The sequence below is a fragment of the Quercus lobata genome, chromosome 3, assembly GCF_001633185.2.
Source record: "Quercus lobata isolate SW786 chromosome 3, ValleyOak3.0 Primary Assembly, whole genome shotgun sequence".
NCBI lineage: Eukaryota > Viridiplantae > Streptophyta > Magnoliopsida > Fagales > Fagaceae > Quercus > Quercus lobata.
In genome coordinates this window covers 32,530,568-32,546,662 of record NC_044906.1, presented here as the reverse complement: position 1 = coordinate 32,546,662, position 16,095 = coordinate 32,530,568, and the positions used below count along the sequence as shown (strand labels likewise).

Sequence of the window (16,095 nt, the reverse complement as noted above, 5' to 3'; positions counted from 1 at the left end):
CTGTGTGTCGTTGTCTTCTCGGATCAGCACCAGGCTTACTGCATGTGGAGCCACTGCTATGTAGGGAAACAAAACCTCGTCGGCCTCGAGACTGGACATAATCAGTGGTTGAGCGAGGTATTCTTTTAGCTGTTGGAAAGCTGCAGCGCATTCCTCATTCCACTCAAATCCTTTCCACTTGTGTAATAGGAGAAAAAATGGCCTGCATCTATCTGCTGAGCGCGAGATGAAACGGTTTAATGCTGCTATCATACCAGTAAGCTTCTGGACTTCCTTAGGGTTCCGAGGAGGCTGCAAGTTATGGATGGCTCTTATTTGGTCAGGGTTGGCCTCAATGCCTCTGTGAGTCACCATATAGCCCAAGAACTTTCCAGATCCCACTCCAAAAGAACATTTGGTCGCGTTCAGCCGTAGTTTATACTTTCTTAGTACTTGAAACACGTCCCCGAGATCATCAATATGGTTGGGAGCCAGCTTACTTTTAACCACCATGTTGTCTATGTACACTTCAATGTTTTTACCCATCTGATGTTCAAACATCTTGGTCATCATCCTCTGATAGGTTGACCCGGCATTTTTTAGGCCGAAGGGCATCACTTTATAATGATAATTCCCAACTGGGGTGACAAAAACAGTCTTCTCCTAGTCTTCGACGGCCAAGGGTATCTGGTGGTAGCCCTAAAAAGCGTCTAGAAAACTCCTTCTAGGATGTCCGACAGTCGAATCTACCAACCGGTCTATCCGGGGCATAGGGAAGGGATCCTTTGGGCATGCCTTGTTTAGGTCGGTGAAGTCTACGCAGACCCGCCATTTCCCGCTCTTCTTCCTTACCACCACCGTGTTGGCTAACCACTCGAGATAGAAGACCTCTTTTATAGCCCCTGCTTTCTTCAATCTCGTAACCTCCTCTATCACGGCGTCAGTATGTTCTTTCGATGGTCGTCGAGGAGCTTGCCTCTTAGGTGTTACGGCCGGGTTCACATTAAGGCGGTGGCAGATGAAATCTGGGTCGACCCCGGGGGCCTTATAGGGGTCCCAAGCAAACACGTCTAAATTCTGTCGGAGGAAGGCAGTCAGTGCTGACTTCTCTTGGGGCAGCAATTCCGAGCCAATTTGAAAAAATCTCTCAGGGTCAGATCCGACGAGCACTTTCTCCAACTCCTCACAGTTTACTTCCATGGCTGGTCCTCCACTGCCCACAGTTGGGACCGTAGTCATTAATTGCTATAAGCCGCTCCCGGCCGACGTGGAAGTTACGCAATCCTGTTGCCGCAAGATTGCCGACACCATGCATTGCCTAGCAACTCCCTGGTTCCCCATTATTTCTTTGATCTGGCCTCCTGACGGATATTTCACCTTTTGGTGCAAGGTTGATGACATAGCCCCTAGGGTATGGAGCCATGGCCGGGCCACGATGGCCGTGTAAGGGGAGTATGCATCTACGACAATGAAGTTCACTTCTACCACCTCCGAGTCTATTTGCACAAGCAACCTAATCATGCCTTTCGGGATGACGACCTTTCCTTCAAAGCTAAGCAGGGGGGAATCGTATGGTAACAGGTCTTCCTGCTTCAAGTTCAATCCCTTATACAAATCAGGGTACATTATTTCCACCGCGCTGCCTTGATTAACTAACACCCTTTTGACGTCATAACCTCCTATCCTGAGCGTCACGACTAAGGCATCATCATGGGGTTGGATAGTCCCTTGTTTGTCTTCCTCCGTGAACCCAATCAATGGCGTGGCGCTCACTCTAGCCCTCTTGGGTTCCCTATCATCTGGCTTAGTCGGGAGATTGCTCACTGACATTACCCTGAAGAGGACAGAGCTTGTCCTTCCAGGTGCGGCGAGAATGACATTAATTGTGCCAATGGGTGGCCTTAACGCACTTTGTTTGGTTTCATTGTTTGATGGTTCTTGCCATCCTTCAGAGCGATGCAGCAGATGTCTCAGCTTCCCTTCTCGGACGAGCTTGTCTAAATAGTTCTTTAGGTTCCTGCAATCATCGGTAGTGTGACTGGGTTCCTGATGGTATACGCAATATAGGTTCTGATTACGCTTCAAAGGATCGCCAGCCATCTTGTTCGGCCACTGAAAGAAAGGCTCATACTTCACCTTCTCTAGGATTTTGTGGAGGGGTTCCCGGAACACAGCATGGACTGTCTGAGCCCCAGTAGATCCAGATTGCTCTATATAGTCCCTTCTCGGCCTGTTACTGTTGTAAATCGTTCCGACCTGAAGTCCCTCCTCTCTTGAGGGACGACCTTGGCTTTGCCCTTCCCCATCTGCTGGTCCTCTTCGACCCTTTTGTACTTGTCAATTCGGTCCATAAGCTGGCGCACGCTGGTGACTGGCTTTCCAGTGAGGGACTTTCTCAAGCCATGTTCTGTCGGCAAGCCCCTTTTGAACGCGCTGATGGCGACATCCTCATTTTTCCCTTCGATCTCGTTATACATTTCCCAGTATCTATCTGAGTAGGCCTTCAGCGTCTCTCCTTCCCGCATGGACAGGGATATGAGGGAATCAAGGGGCCGAGGGACTCTAGTGCTGGTGATGAAACGGGAACCAAAGGCCTGCGTCAGCTGTTTAAAGGAATCTATGGAATTCGGCTGGAGGGAATCGAACCATCTCATCGCCATGGGTCCCAAACTAGATGGGAATATCCTACACATTAACGCCTCATCCCTGGTGTGGACGGCCATCCTTTGATTGAATTGGCTCACATGCTCCACTAGGTCGGACCGACCATTGTATATGGCAAACGTTGGTTGATGGAACCGCCGAGGAAGCACTGCCCTCTCTATTCTACGTGTAAACGGTGACTGGGAAATGCGATCCAGGGCCTTACTCATGGCATCGATGGCCAGGCCTTGGTAAGATGGGCTTTTGCGGCTTCGTTTACGAGGCCTCTCTTCCTCGTAGGAAAAGGTCTCGCTCGGAGGGGTTCTTGATCTTCGCCGATATTCATTATCCTCGCCACTGCTAGAGCTCGAGGAGGGTAAATGACGTTTCTGCTGTGTTCGGCGCAGCTTTTTCTTCAAGTCATCAATCTCTTTTCGTAAAGCCTTTCGATCGTCTTTCTTACGGGATGCATGATCCTTCCCCTTTGAACGACTTTTACTCGTGTAAGAGGTGTTCACGCTTCCCTCTCGTTGGTTATCTTGGTCGTTCCCTCGTTCGACATTTAAAAAATTGTCCTGCCGTTGAGAATCTGCATGTCCGGTTTGGCGCGGGCCTGATCCATCCATTTCTTCCTGTTCACTTGTCGAGACACAAATTCTCCCCATAGACGGCGCCAATTGTAAGGGCGGATTTTGAGGCCCAGGCCCAGTGAGCAGGCGATTCTGGCCCAAAAGAGCCTCAACAATGAATTTGTAGAGAGTGGGTCGAAGAACTAGGTCAAGATAGAGTGCACGTAATTGTTAGCAAGCCATGCAACCATTTAAACGTGGGAACGTTTTATTAAGCCTCCTGGGATAACAGTTCATGGAACAACAACTTAGGCTTTTCTTACAGAACTTCTCTCCTTTTCTCTCTCTTTTCCTTACTTTTTGCTTTTCCAGCTTCCGATCTCCTGATCATGGGGGTTTTCTTCTCTTATATAGCATCCTTCGAATGATAATGGCCCTACACTTGTTGATCATCTAGGCCTCTACTTGAGTGCCTGTCCCATAGGACATCATCCTCCTTTTCTGTGAGTTGCACTGGCCAAGATAATACTGTTCTCCTGTCCTCTCCACATTAATGCGGCTGGAAAAGTAACTTCCTTGCATTTAATGTGACAGTTGTGGTTGCCCCCATGTGCGTCCAGCATTTTCCTTCGATTTGGGACGATTTGCCACTATGTGAAGGGTGTGCGTTGGATTCCCATTTGATGCGTCCGAAGAGACATTCCTCCTCGGGCGCCTCTTAGACAAGTCCGGCCCGGCCCAACAGGGTTGGGCTGGAAGTCCTCTGACCGTGTCCTCACTTCTTGTCATAGTTGGGCCCCACATGGGTGCCAAGGCCCACTGTTGACTGATGAACTTTTACCCCCACAATATGGTTTTTAATCATTCGATTTATGGAAATATTGAACATCTATTAAGTTTAATTTGTTTCTAAAAAAAATTTAAGTTTTACTTACAAACTAGGTTTCAATTTTGCTTAGACCAAGAAGAAATTTGCGAGTGTCTTGACATAATGACCAAAAAAAAAAAAAAAAAATCATCACGAAACTAACCATACAAATTTCAAATTCATTTTAAAGTTTGAAATTTTCCTATTTAATAATGCAAGCCTTATAATTTGTTTATGAGTGAATTTAGATGCATTTTGATGATTTCTTATTTGCTTAAAAAAGTACTATTAAAAATGATGGGAAAAGTTTATTAATTTTTATTTACACGTGTGGGCCATCAAAATAGGTTCAAAGTTTTCAAAAAACTGACTTTTCATTGCTTGCCGAATGAACTAAAACATTTAGACTATTCTTCTTCTCATTCCCACACATACACTTTTTTTTTTCTTTATATGTTGACATCCAAAATTATGTCTACTATTTCTATTAAGTTAAAAATTAGATTGGTTTCTTCTTCACATCTAAATTTAAATATGAATAAGATTAAAATGACAATAAGTGGAAAAGAGCCTTGCAAATTTGCTGTAATTCAATTGTCACTTGTTGATGTCTCTAACAATGACGATAAGGGTTCAAATCACCCCACTCTTTTTTTGTTATTAAGAATGATGGTAACTAGATATCAATTAATACTCATTTGTTAAATTTCAAAACTCAAATATATTGCTGTTTACAACCCCAGTCTACAACTGCAAAGGTTAGGTCATTTTGTAGTTGTACTCTGGTTATGTAATGTATTATAAACCCAGTTTAAAACACTATTATTATTTTCGTGTGTGTTCTAATAAGTATTACTGTTTACTTAAAAAAAGAAAAAAAACTCAAGTATATTTTTTTCCATGCAATTAACTAATGTTAACCAAAAGTGTAATTACTTGGCCAAAAAAAAAAAAAAAATGAAAGTATAAATAATTAGAATTAGTTTTTAGTTGAATGGTTAAATATTGATTACACAAAATAGTTAATTAGATATGCAATTATGAGTTTGTTAAAAGACAATTAGGTACTATTAGCTCTAATACGAATTTTCTGTTTATGATTATTCTTTGTCTCCTTCTTCTTCCATTTAATACCTCTAGTATTTTATGAACATTCCTTCAAATTTTTGCTTTTGCTGGGAAGGGAAAGGGTGGGCGTGTTTGAACCTGCGACATGGGAATTAAAATATAAAGGAAGTGGGGGATGGTGTCATTCAGGCTACAAGCCAATCAACAATAATTGGCCATCAGATTCCCTTTCAAATATTTTTACTTTTTTTATATCAGTGTATATATGCTGTTTAACATCTCACTAAGTTCTTTAAATTTGCCTCTCTTAAATCAAAAATTTTTTATCTTAGGTGACCTCTAATTTTCTGTTCTAGACACCATTGAAGCCAAATTCGCTTTCCACCACAATAAGGCAAAATTATGTAGTGTCCCTTAAGCCTATGTGCGATGGATAGACTTATGCAACAATGACATGACAGAATTTGTTCATTTAAGCATAATTTCATTTCTTTATAAAATAAAAGAAAGGTAATGGTTAAAGTTTTAGGGAAAACGGTGGTTCAACTTGTCATTGGTTATCAATTTTTGTATTTTATTTTTGTAAATTTTTTTGGGTTGATGATTTGTGTACTATATTTGTTAGGGCTTATATGTGGTTGTTTAGACTAATTTGTAATGTTGTTTTTGTTAATTTGTGGAGTTGTTTGCACTAATTTGAATGTGATTAATAAAAAAATATTTTATATATATATATATATAATAAATATATTTATTGATTATATTTTAGTAGTGTTTAAAATTTTACACATTTTAAAAAGGATGTAATTCTGTTGGCAAATTCATGCTTAGGTCTTTACTCAAAGCACTATTGATTTAATACTCAAGTCAAATAGGATGTGAGTGCGTTGTTCTCCAATTCTTCACGGTTAGTTTTGAATGACATGATGGCTGAACCAATGTGCATTGGTTAGCTATTCAAATATTTTTCATTTTTTTCCTTGGTCTTTATTTTTGATATGCTAGATCGTATTTGTCTTGTCCTAATTTAAATTGAACAAAACTTGGTTCAATTATTTTAGTATGTAATTTAATATTTTATTGCTTATCTCTAGCTTTAATATTGAAATTTTCTAATTGGACATCAATTTTGCATCACATTTTAAACCATGAGTTGCTATTTCCTAGTTGAACTTCATTCATGTTAACGGAAGCTCCGAAGTATTAAATAATTTTCCTTGAATCGGTCCTTTTATCTATGTTTGGCTATTTCATTCTTTTTATTCTTTTTAATTAATGTGCTGTAATATTTTTTGTGCTTGAGTGAGCTTGTTAGGAACCATATCCCTTGAATTTATTCAATTTAAATTAGTGCATGCCATGGATTTAGATGTCGAGGTGATTTAGATACATCTAGTCCCTGTTCAAATTTGTTGCAATATAATATAATCCCAAACTTGTTGTAGAGGATATTAAACTCATTATTTCCTTAATTTGTTCATTACTTTGGCGTTTTCCCAGGATAAATTCCCTAACTTGGAAAGTTTGGAATTGGATGAGGGCGATGCCATGAATGAGACATGTGGCGGACCGTCAGCAGAATTCTGTTGCAACCTAAAATATCTGAGGTTGTATGGAAACGGTGATAAATGGAGTATGTTTCCAAATGTAGAGGCTCCAATTGCAAGAGCAGGAGTATCAGATATTGTGCCATTCTCATCCACATCTTTCCACTACTTAAAGGAATTGTATGTATGGAGAAGTGATGTATTGATTAGTTTATTAACTCCCTCAATAGCCAGAACTCTTGTGCAACTCCAACGAATTACAATTTGGAAATTCAAAAGAATGACAGAAATAGTTGCAAATGAGGGAAGTGAAGCAGAAGCAGAAGCAGGAGATGAGATCGCTTTCAATAATTTGAGATATTTGCGATTTGATGATTTGCCAAGTCTCATAGCCTTCCATTTGGGGAATCACACCATCAAATTCCCATCATTGGTTGATGTATATGTGAATAACTGTACTAAATTGAAGATTTTCTGTAGTGGAGTCTTAAGCACTCCAAATCTAACAAGCATTTGGATGGAAGGAATGCAGATACCCAAAGAGGAGGGGGAGCGAGATCTTGATCTTAATGCTAAATTCTTGCTAGCAGAAGTTCGCTGAAAAGGTACGTTGCCATGGTTTCATGCCGTAGTTTCCCAAATGGTGGAGTAGTCCGAGTAAGTGGTTGCAAATTAATTTACTTCCACTGCCATATGTCGTCATGTTGATATCACATATCTCAGCTAGCAGCTAGCTGAACCCAAAATATAGGGTATTCATTAACAATAGCAGTCCGAGTATTCATTTTAGATCGATATCAAGCTTACCCCTATGGCCCTATAAAAGTTTCATGGCAAAAATGCAAAACTGACACTCTAACTTTTAGCTTTTATTATTTCAGTCCTTTAACTTTTAGTTTTGTCATTTTAGTTCTCTAAATTTCAATTTTTGTCAATGTAGTGTTCTGTTAGGTCTCAGTTACTACTTCGTTAAGTTTGGCCTTTTTTTTTAAAAAAAAAAATTTTTGTAATTAAAAGAAAAGAAAATAAAAAAAAAGCTATAAAAAAAAAAAAATGGAAGGCCCCTTTAGTCTTCATCCTCAACCTCCCCGTTCTCTGCACTCTCTACCTCCAAATGCTCTGCTCTGGCTTCTCCCCCAATGCCTTCACTTTCCCTTTCATTCTCAAGTCCTGCACCGCTCTCTCTCTTCCAATGTCCAGCTCATAGCTCCATTGCCATGTCATCAAAACTAGGTGCGACCCCGATCCCTTTGTACAAACTTCTTTAATCTCAATGTACTGTAGATGCTCTTCTATTGAATATGCACGTAACGTGTTTGATGAAAATGGTGAATCAAGAAAGCTAACTATTTGTTACAATGCTTTGATATCTGGGTACACCTCAAATTCAAGATTTTATGATGGGGTTTTGTTGTTTCTTAAAATGAGGGAGGTGGGTGTGTCAGTTGATTCAGTTACAATGTTGGGGTTAGTATCTTTGTGTATGCTTCCGGTGCATTTGAGTCTTGGGATGTGTCTTCATGGTTGTTGTGTTAAGGTTGGTCTAGACAGTAATATGTCTGTTTCAAATTGTTTGCTTTCAATTTGAGAGAGGGACTGATCTTGAGAGAGAGATCGAGATTGACTTTTTCCGTTTTTCGGTTTTGATTTCAGGGGAAGGGGAACAACGTTGTTCCCCTTACTTTTTTTTTTTTTTTTTTAATTTTCTTTTAACTACAAAAATTATTATTTTTTTTTTTAAAAAAGGCCAAACTTAACGGGAGGAGTAACTGATACTTAACAAAATACTACATTGATAAAAATTGAAACTTAGAGGACTGAAATGACAAAATTGAAAGTTCGAGAACTGAAATGATAAAAGTTAAAAGTTAGAGGGTCAATTTTACATTTTTACCAAGTTTCATCTATTCATCTCTTTCAAAGAGTGGAAGCTCCACTTGAAGCCCAAGGGTTCAAATGATTTGAACCCCCTGAATTGGCAATATATATATATATATATATATATATATATATAAATTATATAATTTTTTTTAAATTTTTTTACCCTCTAAAATAAAATTTTGAACATAGTGACCTTAAATATTTTTTTAAGTCCAATTAAAATAAGTTTGAATATAATCCTATTATCAATATCTTGGCCTTTAAAAAATAAAATAACAAAACTCAATAACAAACCAATTTGAGCTAAAATTTGGAAAAATAAAATAAAAATTAATAAGGCTCAACAACGAAAGTAGAAATTTTTTAATCAAAAACCTTAGAAAAAGTCTATTTAAATCTTAACAAATTTGAATTAAATCAATCAAATGAGAGATTAATGGATTAATGATTGCTTGGCTATGTACATTGAAAGAGATATAGCTTATAGGATTAATAATAAAAATATTATACAATGATTTCAAACTATGAAACCTCATAAAAGGCAGTTATATAAAATTTAATTTAATTTTTTTTTTTTGTTACTTGATATATTCAAGTTCTCTTTTGTTTAGGTTTTGTATCATTTATGTTTCTTATTAACCCCTATAAAATAATCATGGAGTCGCAACTGCTTCTAAATTATGTAATTAAAAAAAAAAAAAAAGATAAACTCCCATATTAGTGTTGTAATTATTGTTGTTATTTGAAATGTAGTATCTTACTACGGTGCAGAATGTGGGAAATTTAATTTGAATATAGTTGACATTGGTTTTTGTGATTGTTGGATCTTGTCGCTTTTGGTTTTAGTTGATCTACATATTTGGTGGATGAGATCGGAACATTGTTCATAATATGTTAACATAGTGCTCTTTCATATCATGTTGCTTTCGGATTAATTTGTATCTTTTTTTAAAAAAATTCTAGAATACTTTTATTGTAGACTGATGCTGGTGAAGTTAGGGAGAGTGAACATGACACTAATGATAACTTGGAGAGAGATACTACTAGTGAAGTTAGGGACACAATGTGATGGAGAATGATGACTAGGGAGCAAATTAAAAGATGATGGATCTTCCCTTTTATTGATTGTTTTATTTCAAAGTGTTATCTTTATGTGATTTATTTATTTTTGAAACCTATGTGATTGTTACAATATATTATTTATTTTCGAAACCTATGTCATTGTTACACTATATAACTTTGTTGTAATTCTAGACTACTTTACCTATGATGGACTAATTTTCACTAATTATTACACTGTTATAGTTGGATTCATATTCATATGTAAGTGGTATGGTTGGTCAATGGTCATGATAGACCTTATTTATGAATTTGTATACTATTCGCTTATGATAGACCTTATTTAATGTTAATGTTATGTGTTACTGCTAAAGGTGTGTTATAATATTCACATGTAAGTGGTGTAGTTGGCTAAATAGTGAAGTTTCACATTAGATAATGAGTTGTTTTTTCTCAAAAAAAAGAAAGATAATGAGTTGTAAGTAGAACATAATTAGGCCAAACTCATAAACTTAAACTTTTGGATTCAATGGTGTTCCTATTAAGAAAGTCAATATATACTAGCCGTACTAGCGATATATACTATATCGGTCATTAAACTGATACTAGTATTTTTTTTTTTAAATGTACTGGACAAAATATGGAATTGTACCATGTTGTACTGGCCATATTGTAGATTTTTTGGGTATTTTGGGTAGTATTGATGTTTCTGCCAATATAATAAAATGATTACATTAGGTTAATGTACTTAGGATAATACTTAGGCGTATAAAATAAGTGCAATTTAGATTATATTTTGATAAATATAAAAATAAATAAATCTTTGTATAGGAATATGATAAAGGTACTACAAGTTTTATTACATAATATTTACAAACTGATATGGTAATGAATGTGATTGCTAGGCTTCAACCACCTCATAAAATAAATATTTGAATTGTCATTTTGTGATTGCTGATACACTAGTTTCTTAGCTCAATGTTGTAGAACTTATATCACTACTCATATATCCAACCTCAAAATGGTACACCGGTATCAAGATATTTTATTTCTTTGGCCAAACCAAAATGACACGAAATTTACTCTCTTGGTCCCTATATGTTATATGAATTACTCAATTTGAATCTCCTCAAAGTCTTCTTGCAATTGGAACCCATGCGGAGATTGCATATGGTCATGTTTTGCTATTGATTCTTCAAAACTAATTTAAGAGAAAAAAAATTGTCCAAAACAAAAAAGGTATCTCTCGCAACAGTTCTACTATTAGCACCCTTGCGGGTGTTACAACTCAATGAACAAGCGCATCTACAAAATAGCCATGTTTGCAAAAAGTTGAATTAAAAAGTTACAAATTTAATCCAAATATGATTTCTTAAAATAAAATTCAAATTCCACAAATTTTTTAATCAAATTCATTTCCTATAAGGAGCCACATTGGTCACACAAATAAATTTTATCTTGGTTCGTTTTTGCTTATGATGAATAATTTGGACCCCAATCAAATGAAGGCATTGAGATCTATCTAGTGACATAAGGGATCTCATCTAACTTGGCCTCTCTCCTAGGATTGTATCATGAAATTGAAAGCCAACTAGGGACCTTGTCCTTATTGAGTGTTTTTTCTAATTCTTTGACAAATCCAAGATAATGTAAATTGAAAATTGATTTGTGTTTATATAATTTAGATTTGTGGAATATTGAGCTAAGCTGAGTTTTGATCAGAAAAATAATAATAATAATAATAAATCTCAATTGTGAAGGTAGACCAAATTACAGAGGAAATCTCTTGGTAACCATAAATTACTTACAATGTGAGTGTGTTTGAGTAAAAACCATTTTTTAATTAACCTATTTCCTTGATTATGCATTCAAGTTAATTGAAGTGAATATCTAACTTCGAAAACTAAGACATAGGGTTTGGAAATGTTTAACTTAATAGGACTTGTTTAGAAATGCATGAATTCACATGAGATTATGAGAATGAGAAAATCCTAATTGTCAAAGTTCCTAAATGACTAAGTCATGAACCTAATTTGCCAAAGTTATCTTGAAGTAAACTAATGCATAGTAAATTAATCCAAAGAAAATCATCTCAAAGTAAATTGTTGGAAATGTAAAGGATTCAAACCTAAATGATTATTCTAACAATAAATTGATTTGAAGTAAATAGTAAAGTAAATTGTTGGAAATGTAAAGGATTCAAACCTAAATGATTATTCTAACAATAAATTGATTTGAAGTAAATAGTAAATTATATAAAACTTCAATAAACAACTAAATATCGCATCAATCAACTTGAATACTTGAATAAATGATAACACGAGTACAAGGAAATGAACCTACAAGCAATGCTTTAAAAAGCAAACAGTTCAAAGAATCGAAAAGGAGGGGTTCAAGGCTTTTAAAATAGGGTCGAACTGTGATGATTTTATAATTATTTAAAATAAAAATGAAGGTAAAAAAATTGTAAAAATTAGTAAAAGTTAGTGAAAATATCTAAAGCAATTTAAACTACTTTCAAAAGAATTTTTTTTTTTTCATTTTTTTATAAAACTAATAGAAAATAATAAAGCATAAAAAAGTATATATGTCTTTACTAATCTTTCAAATTAAAAGCCTTTTGATTTAAAATAAAACCGTTTTCAACATAAATTGATAAATTTCACATTCACATATAAAAACATAATTCTTGAATGAATAATAAATTTAACAAATAATAATAGATTGCGAGATTTTCTATCTTTTAATCCAAGAAAATAGAGAGAGAAGAAGTATCAAAAATAAAAACTATTAATATCTAAAACAAAAATAAATATATAATATAAAATCAGGAGAAGACATAACAATAACAGCTACCTAATGGTTAGCTTGCTTGTCATTTAGTTTGCAAGAGTTGATACTTTGGGTTAAGTAATGTGTTTTAGCATGGTCAGAGAGTGTAATTGTGTGTGTGTGTTTAATAGTTAGATTGTTTCTCAAAAAAAAAAAAAAAAAAGTTTGCAAGAGTTGGGGATCAGAGGTTAAAACTTAAAAGTTAAAACCCTCACCTCTCCATTCTTTGGAATTTTTTTGTTAAAAAATGGCATCCCTTGAATTAGCTAAACCATGAGCAATTCAACAATTCACTGGTTAGACCAAAAATTCAAACGCTTCAAGACTTTAATTTAAAGTTGGCCAATTTTCTTAATTAAAAAATTAATCTAGGCTTGGCCATTTTCCAATTAACCTAATCAGATTGGATGGTCTGGTATGATTTTAAAGACTATGCTTACAAGCATAAAGGTTTTAAGGAAGTTTTTCAAAATGGTTTCTATTTCATTCTAATTTCTCGCTCTTGACTCTCTCTTGTCCCTAATCCCCCAAACTTGAGATTTTTGTCCTTGAATCACTCATATCACATTTCTAACATCTATTTTTAAGGTATTTTTAATTTCTCTTTCTCATTTTTAATTCATGAGTTTCATTTTAGAGAGTTGAAGTTCAAAACTGGGAATATTGGAGTTTTTGAGCAAAAAACATTTTTCTATCACACCTTTTTCTTTGGTTGATTGACATTTGATGTAATTGAGTGGTTTTTGGCCTCTAAGGCATAATTCTCATGTATTTCTATCAAATTTTTAAGGTGATCCCTCACTCTTTGAGTGTTGGAAATTGGAGTGCACGTAATGTGTTCGGTGTGAAAGCTCGGATTTGTAGCAAAACCCAAGAGCTTGTTCAGAACCCCAAATAAAAATTACGGCAAGATTGCTTTTACTCTAACTTAAACTAAGTGCAGACCAAGAGTAAATATAAACTAATAACACTACCCTAAGCCATATTCATCCATCATCAACAATAAAATGAAAGCTTAAAGAGTAGGAAAGAGAGATGCAAACACAAGATAACACCAAGACGTGTTATCGAAGAGGAAACCAAAGAACTCAGTGAAAAACCTCTCTGCGACCCACCAAGACGAAATCGATCCACTAAGGAATAAAGTTGGAGTACATGAATAATAGAAGACCCTCCAAGCTTAGTCTACCCCATGTACTTGAGCCCTCGAAACTCCTACTACCAACAGACTTCTCAGAGGCTTGTCTTCTCTAGCTTTCTGGATCCCATAATTCAATCTGATTGCATCCACCAATGAATGTCTCCTTCCAATGCTTCCCAACAGCACCAAAATCTCACTTTACACTCAGAATAGGTGTGGTAAGTGTTTGGGCTAGCAACTTCTCAAAGATCTAGAGATGGAGAGGTACGAGTTGAGGAAAACCACAATCTTTAACTCTCAAGTGTATTTTCTAGGGTTTTCTCTCTGTAAAGCACCCCTTACAATTCATGGGTAATAAGAGTATATATAGTGTGGGTAAAAACTTGGTAAAGTAAAACACAACTTTTTGCCAAACAGAAACTTTCGCGGGTCCTTTGTGGGTTGGCCATTCTTATGAGACAATCATGAAATTGATAGCCTGGCATGACTCTTCATCTTCCAGTCATGTGCTCCACACGTGGCTTTTTCGCGGGCTCATTCTCATGAGCTACTCGCGAGGTAGTCGCGAAATCCACTGATTCAACTTTTAAAGCTTGATTCTTCACCGATCTCTCACACATCTCTTACAATTAAACCAACATACACACAGGGAAAATTGAAAGTTCGAATTTATGCAAAACCACAAGAGCTTGTTTAGACCCCAAAATTAAAATTATGGCTAGATAACTTTTACTTTAACTTATACAAGTATAAAACAAGAGTAAATAAGCACAAATAACCGTTATCACTACCTTAAGCCATATTCATCCATTATCAAAAATAAAAGGAAAGCTTAAAGAGTAGGGAAGAGAGATACAAACACAAGATAACACTGAGACGTGTTATCAAAGAGGAAACCGAAGAACTCGGTGAAAAATCTCTCCACGAGCCTCCAAGTCAAAATCGATCCACTAAAGAATAAAGTTGAAGTACACGAATAACAAAAGACCCTCCAAGCCTAGTCTACCCCTTGTACTCGAGCCCTCGAAACTCTTGCTACTAATGGACTTCTCGGAGTCTTGTCTTCTCTAACTTTCCAAATCCCACAATTCAGTCTGATTGCATCCACCAATGAATGGCTCCTTCCAATACTTCCCTGATAGGCCAAAAATTAATTGATCCCTTGTGATGAATTAATTGATTAATTAGTCAAGTTTATTAATTAATCAAATTAACATGCAAATGCATGGTAGCACAAACAAATTACCAATAAACTAATTATGCAGCAAAAAATAAATAACACGGTGATTTGTTTATGAATGGGGAAAACCTAACGGTAAAAACCCCACCGAGCGATTTTTAGGTTACAACTCCCGAAACTCCACTATTATCATAACAAACGGTTATAAGTAAAGGAATCCTAAGTACTTTAACAACTTACAATTGAACCCTTACCCCAATACCTGATTGGACTTGTTCTGTAGTGACAATTTCCCCTTTTGATGCACCGCTTCCAAGTATGTGACTAACCAATTGTGCGGATCCCAGTACGTGACTTCAATCACCAACTAAGAAGGTTGACTGCAAAGTTCTTCAGTTCATCCACACGATGAAGATCAAGAAGATGCTTGGTCACAAAACCCTATGATATATATACACAGCAACTTCTTCAAGAGAAAGAGATGAACTAGGGCAAGAACTTCATCTCCAGTCACAATTTGCTTAAACAGAGTTTGCTTAATGCTTGTGCAACTTATGGACTGTTTGATGACCCTTAAAACAATCCTTTTATATGTGTAGGGTTAGGAGAAAAGAAGACCCAAAGACACAACTACGGATCCCAAGAAAAACGGATCAGAAATTCTGTTTTTGTAAACCTCGACAGATAGAAGTCGTCAAGCATCTGTCGAGATAGCTGTCGAGCCACGGGGCTGAAAAAACTTCTTAAACCTTAACACATGCTAGCTGTCGAGCTTTAGTAACTCTGCACTTTCAACTTGTTTTCTTGGACAGAGTTGAAGATTTCAACACTTAATCTTGAAACATAGTTTCTTGAAGTATTTAAACACATCCTAAATCTACCCAATTACAAGTAAAGTGCGTTTTGTCAAAGGATAAGCCAATAACATAAAATAGTGACATATGTTCTTAACAAGTGAATCACATATGTCCTAACAATCTCCCCCTTTGACAATCCATGACAAAAACCAAAACAAACAAATGAACATATAAGAGAAGTCATAAATCACTCAACTCATATTTACTTGTTGAATACAATAAAATCTATCTTAACACAAACTCTTGAAAAACTTTGTAAGAAGAGAGTTTATGGCAAGTAGACTTTGACAACCTATATTTCTGAAACACTTTAAACAAAACTCATCAAGTCATCTTTGTGTGAAATGGAAATAATAGATTGCATACAAGTAATAAGAAGTATGTGCATAAAGAAAGAAAAGAAACAACACGTGTAAGGGTAGGTGAAAGAAAACATACATCAACATATATGAAGAAAATAAGTACAATGTA

The 16,095-nt window shown here is 35.9% G+C and overlaps 1 protein-coding gene and 1 long non-coding RNA gene across 2 annotated transcripts in view; both read left to right on the top strand.

Moving 5' to 3' along the window:
* The window catches only part of LOC115981950 (disease resistance protein At4g27190-like), a 31,317-nt gene extending 25,494 nt beyond the window's left edge, over positions 1 to 5,823 (top strand). Inside the window, exon 5 of the mRNA XM_031104397.1 lies at positions 5,239 to 5,823. Coding sequence (XP_030960257.1) covers positions 5,239 to 5,283 — 45 coding nt within the window. The 3' untranslated portion in view covers positions 5,284 to 5,823. The remainder of the gene's footprint in view (positions 1 to 5,238) is intronic.
* A 70-nt stretch (positions 5,824 to 5,893) lies between these two features.
* On the top strand, positions 5,894 to 9,822 carry LOC115981951. The gene is made up of 2 exons (XR_004089486.1): positions 5,894 to 7,279; positions 9,535 to 9,822. It is a non-coding gene; the product is annotated as an uncharacterized LOC115981951 (long non-coding RNA).
* The last annotated feature ends 6,273 nt before the right edge of the window (positions 9,823 to 16,095 follow it).